Genomic DNA, 6,000 nt, shown 5'->3' on the forward strand with positions numbered 1-6,000 from the left:
GTTACTGTGAAAAGCCCCTAGTCGCCACATTCCGGCGCCTGATCGGGGAGGCTGGTATTTGAATAAATGGTTGCTAAGGCGTTCACTATGTTTTAAAAAGGTGATCTTGAGTTCATAGAATAAACATTGTTTTGCTTTTAAAAACTTTTCCGATTTCCGCTCTACCACACCTGTAGAGTGGGCCGTGTGCTCCCCTTACCACAATCTAGTAAAAGGTGTGGGTCAGGTGAACTCCATGATACACTTTTGGTTCTCTAAACCCTGGCCCATAACACAAGCCATTGTTAAATAAGTTGCTGATACTTTGGCCTGGGCATACACGAACATGTAGGACACGGGAGAGGGGCAGGAAAAGTCTTGGATGTATCCCAACTGTCTATTAATTGTGCAAGGCCAGTCAATAGCAACTTGCACAATTGGTGTGACAATTCAGTCAAGCCTGTTCCCCAATTACTAAAACAGAAACTTGCTGCAGCAAGGGGCTGTTTAGCACTGGGCTAAATCGCTGGCTTTGAAAGCAGACCAAGGCAGGCCAGCAGCACGGTTCAATTCCCGTACCAGCCTCCCCGAACAGGCGCCGGAATGTGGCGACTAGGGGCTTTTCACAGTAACTTCATTGAAGCCTACTTGTGACAATAAGCGATTTTCATTTCATTTCAAATACAGAAATAGTCTGGGATGTAAAACGATAAAAGGAATTTTAAGACGGGGTGATTGTAGAAGATGGTCCTGTGAACAGGCTTTTCAAATCTCATTTCTATCACATAATAATAGTGTTGAGTTCCCTGCCATAGATTTATTCTGACCATCTCTTCTGTATCTCCTACAACTCACCACCTAAAACAGTTAAAGTAAAAAAAAAATCCAACAAAGGACTTTCTTTGATGGCATTGTTTAAATACAAATTGTACATTCCATTATGGTCAATATTTAAACTCGACTCTAAGTGCACAACGAATAGGTGGCTGACAGATTTCCTACTTTAACAGAGGACCATTTCTCTCTAATATTATGAATAAACTAGGGGAGGCAGTGGTACAATGGTATGGTCACTGGACTAGTAGCCCAGAGACCCAGGGTAGTGCTCCTTTTTTGTATCGCCCTTGGAGCTTGCAAAGCCTATAGCTTCCTGTTGCTTGCTGGCCAGTCAACTTTCCAACCAATCTGTACCCTTTTGTTTTGTAGTCTAAGTTGTGGTTGGTTGAAATTTGGTATTCTTGTCTGTTCTGATGAGTGAAAGCCGTAAAGCTTCAGCAACAAGTCTCTCCCTTCAGCAATGTGCAAAAAAATGAACACAAAACTTTACAGAAAAATACAAGGTGAGAAAAAAACAAGATAGCAGCAGGTCGACCCAAAGGTTGGTAATATTCTTCAATTTATGCATCTTGGGCACTCAGTTCAATGTTGTAATATAGAAAAAAGCATAAAGGGAACTGTGGCTATTGAGCAACCCAGAACTATTAACATTCTAGGAACGTCTAAAGAAATTCCACAGTCAGAAGTTTCACTTCCCTCCAGTAATCGGAACTGAGATCAGCATGGTCAGTGTATTCACTTACTCCACGGCAATTTGACTTGATATCCGATAAACTAAAAATTAAATATATTCTAACAGAGAGCAGGTTTTCCACTTTGAATGGTTCTCTAGAAAACTGTTCATTTAAGGAAAGAAATGTGATAAAGGAGAAACGGATTCTTCACATTTACCCATCCACCGAGAGCTTTCATGGTACAAAATGTGTCCACCTACACTGCTTCATCGCAGCATTCAAAGCAGTAGTCTATTTATTGTAGACAGTGCAAAGACATTGTGAAGGACATTCATGCTTGATTATTGCCCTGATCTCTTGTCCAAATCTACTGTCCCAGCCTGAACTATGATGAGACTGAATAGGCTGGTACTGTTTCCCTTCGTGGAGCGATGGTTAATAGGGGACCTGATAGCCGTGTCTAACTTTATGAGGGGGTGGATAGGAAGGCACCTTTTCCAGTAGAGGGGTCAATAACCAGGGCTGTGGTAGTAGTTCAAGAGAGGAGTAGAGAGGAAACCTTTTCACCCAGAGGGTGGTGGGAGTCTGGAACTTGCTGCCTGAAAGGGTGGTGGAGGCAGAGACCCTCACAACATTTAAAAAGTATTTAGATATTCACGTGGCTGCCATCATCTCCAGGGCTACGAGCCAAGTGCTGGAAAAGAGGATTAGTGTAGTCAGATCTTTGTTGACCAGCGCAAACACTCGGAGCTGAATTGGCTCTTTCTGTGCTGGAAATTACTATGAATCTAATATTACATAATCCAAAGTCTAATCCTTTCATCTGCTCTTTAAGTTGTAACTAATTACTGTAACCTACGAGTGCTCCGATTTGTCAGAGCTAATTCAGTTTACCAGTGATTTGTTCAAAGTTCGAGCACAGTTTTACTAAGTGACTTTGGGTCATTTGATGTAATTATTAACTCTGGGCCACTCAGAGTCTACAAGGACAGTTTGTGTAAAATAGAGCTTTTGATAGTAAAGGGTCACACGGTCTGCCTCCAGCAAACGTAGTTAAACGTACCACTCGTCTCTTCTAGCTGAACACTGATCCCATCCATCTGAGCTAATTCAAATCTAATCCTAAAGCTGAAAGGTCAGTGATTTAAACGGTAGGTTTATGGTTATCATTGTTTGCTGAAAGTTTAGATGATCACATTTATTGTGCCACACAGGCATTACTTCAATTCAGCTATAGCTTGAGAAAGCTGGCTGAAGACTAGCTCTTCCTTGTCTCAATTTGATAGTCGGGGTCACATCAACTCAACTTCCTCCAGCTGAACATCTATGTCACTCACTCCTCCACACCCAACCCTGGTAAACACTTTGGAAAACGGAAGCCATTGGTTTTAGCTCCCATCACGTCCGGCTCCATGCTACTGGCATTATTATAGACTTGTCACATGTTCAAGCAGAAGCCAATTGCAAACCCCGCGTTTTTTTTCATAGAATTTACAGTGCAGAAGGAGGTGGTGCAGTAACAATTCCTCAATTTTACAAATTGCAAATAGTTGGGTTCTTGTCCGGGATCGAACCTGGGACCTCGGCGCCATGAGGCAGCAGTGCTAACCATTGTGCCACCGTGCTGCCCAAAGTTCTATTAATCACCAACTCCTTATTCCATCTTCATATCGCAACATGTTGCTGAAATTAAGCACTGAAACTGATTCCTCTAACACCCTCTTTGATGGATGCATCCTTCAACTACTGCACAAACTCCAAAAGCAGGCTGCCTGTATCCTGTCCAGCATTAAGTCACATTCATCCATCTCTCTTGCCACAAAGTTTCTCGACTACCTTGTCCAATGGAGTTCTGGATAAGATGATGTAACCTCCACCCCAACACTGGCAAACTCGAGTCACTCTCTAATCAGCGCCTACCAACCTCAACTCCATCAAGGGGCCGGTTTAGCTCACTGGGCTAAATCGCTGGCTTTTAAAGCAGACCAAGCAGGCCAACAGCACGGTTCGATTCCCGTACCAGCCTCCCCGGACAGGCGCCGGAATGTGGTGACTAGGGGCTTTTCACAGTAACTTCATTGAAGCCTACTCGTGACAATAAGCGATTTTCATTTCATTTCAACCATTTTGATGGCCCAATATGAGGATAATTCTGGAAATTCACCCCTTCTGTTCCCTGTTCAAAACCTTTAACTTTTCACCAACAGCTGACCGATTTACCAAGGGAAAGACTGTTTTCTTACACCTTGGGGATATTGTGCCTGGCTTATTATTTTCAAATTCCCCAGTTTTATCACTACTGCTGCGAACAATGTAAGGAATATTTTTGCAACAATGTTATTAAAACCTGGGTTACGATGCATACAGACAGCATGACTGCTAGAGCAGTGACTAAGGTGTCGTAAAAGTAAGATAATCATTCAGTGCAGGTGAAGTGTTCTGCGAATAGAACTCGAGACCCATTACTTGTTTGCAGATAGCTAGCTAATGGAATATTGTTTAGGTTTGAAGGAACCCTGGGGTGTAGATAACTTTTACGGGGCATTGTGTTTAGTCCTGGCTAAACAGGTCAAGGAACATCTGGTAAGAGGAGACAAAACAATGCCTTATGCTTTGGGTACTGATGATGTAGTTGATGGGAGGAGTCAGTAGGTCCTAGAACACTAATCTGAACACAGGGGTTTCAGTTTGGTCCTGAAAGGTTCTCTCTTCAAAAATTGTGCACAGAGAAAAGCAATAAAACCCTGGTCGTTAAATTTATTCATGAGTGGTATTTAAAATATATTGGTTTGAATAATTAGAATATTAGTAGTAGGTTTACGAAGCTAAGGTTTCTTCTTTTACTTTAGAACTGTTGTAACCTGTTAACTGTAAAGCTATTTCTTTGTTACTAATGTGATGAAATTAAAATCTGTTTTAACATAAAATGTACCTATTGGTCAGTGTTATCACTCCTGTGGTGCAGTAACAATTCCTCAACTTTACAAATTGCAAATAGTGGGTTCTTGTTTGGGACCCTAACAGTGGTCACCACAAGCTTGGTACAAACTACAACAATGGCTTCACTTGGGTTTGTATCCCCTCCTGCACCAACTTCCACAGGTTCATCCATAGCAAGTCCAACTGGTTCTCGAAGCCTTCAACCTCATTTCTAAATTCTGACTGATATTCTCCTGTTTGATATCTCATAGACTCCTCTTCTATCTCTCTAACACTAGATTACAATCCATTTTCCTCTCTGCCCCAGCGTAAAATCCCTACTATGCAGAAGGAGACCATTCAGCCCCTCGTGTTGACATACCAACAAAGTACTCTACCTAGGCCAACACCCCCACCCTCACCTTGTAACCCATTGATCAAGGCCAATCCCCCTAACCTGCACATCTTTGGCCTATGGGAGGAAACCGGAGCACCAAATGAAAACATGTGTCCCGGCCCCAACAATTAATGAAAATCGATTGACTGTCCAGCATCTTATTTTGGTTTGGAGGGACATTGCTAGCACAAATTTGGTGCAGCATTTGCCAAATTAATTATATTGCCGTATGAAAATAAATATGCAAAGTGCTTGGGAAACTTTCCAGAATGGGTTGAGGCATTAATTTATTTGTTTAATTGCTTTTGGTTTATTTTCATATAAATATTAAAGCACTTTATGACATTTTGGTAGGTTTACTAGCACAGAGCCAGGTCTATGCTAGAAGTTTTTACGGATGCAGTATTCCCTACACTTCCCAGGCAAACTTTGCTCTGGCTTCGAGGCACTGGATGCTGCCTTTGAAACTTTCCCCTCCTGTGGAGGGTGCAAATTAATACATTTCCATCAAAAGACAAGGCTACCTTTTGTCACGAGCGCATCATATCCCAGGCCCCAAACTGCATCTCACTAAGAACCATCAACACTGAACAATACGAGCAAGGCAAAGACTTGGAAGTTTAAAAAGGAACAAAACCAACTAGATTGCCCCAGAAATCAAAAACTGCTACAATTGTTTAAGTCGTCAAGGTAAAGTTCTGGAACTGTCACAAGTGGAAAAATAGTGAATTTCTCGATTGTATTCCATTCATTCTTAAATATTGAAACGTTTTATTTGCCTGGTACACAATCCCTTCTCACTTTCTTAAAACAATTGAAATCTCAGGGGGCAGAGGTGATTACCAGCTGACCCTCAGCCGCTCAGAGTTACCTGTACACCTTGCCACTGATGAGAGCGGGGGAAGCAGAGAGGCTCCTGGACTTGGCTCTGCCTCGGAGCTGGGATTCTCCGCTCAACTCTTCGTCGCAGGAGCACAACAGCCCAGCCCTTGGTCCGTGTCCAGTGGCTCTGCTCCCCAGAGGCAATTCCTCAGCGCAGTCCATCCTCGCTGTCACTTGCCTGCCAGAGAGAAAGAAGCGGGGGAGTGGGGGGGGGGGGGGGGGGGAGAAAGAAGCGGGGGGGGGGGGGGAGAAAGACCCGGGGGGTGGGGGGAGAGAAAGAAAGCGGGGGTGGGGGGGGGGGAGAGAAAGAAG

At 43.2% G+C, this 6,000-nt stretch overlaps 1 protein-coding gene across 1 annotated transcript in view; it reads right to left on the reverse strand.

Moving 5' to 3' along the window:
* Positions 1 to 5,882, reverse strand: part of LOC119950974 (NAD kinase-like) — a 90,722-nt gene extending 84,840 nt beyond the window's left edge. The window contains exon 1 of the mRNA XM_038774006.1: positions 5,678 to 5,882. Within this exon, the coding sequence (XP_038629934.1) occupies positions 5,678 to 5,850 (173 nt within the window). The 5' untranslated portion in view covers positions 5,851 to 5,882. The remainder of the gene's footprint in view (positions 1 to 5,677) is intronic.
* Between the last annotated feature and the right edge of the window lie 118 nt (positions 5,883 to 6,000).

The sequence above is a fragment of the Scyliorhinus canicula genome, chromosome 16 (assembly GCF_902713615.1).
Source record: "Scyliorhinus canicula chromosome 16, sScyCan1.1, whole genome shotgun sequence".
NCBI classification, from domain to species: domain Eukaryota; kingdom Metazoa; phylum Chordata; class Chondrichthyes; order Carcharhiniformes; family Scyliorhinidae; genus Scyliorhinus; species Scyliorhinus canicula.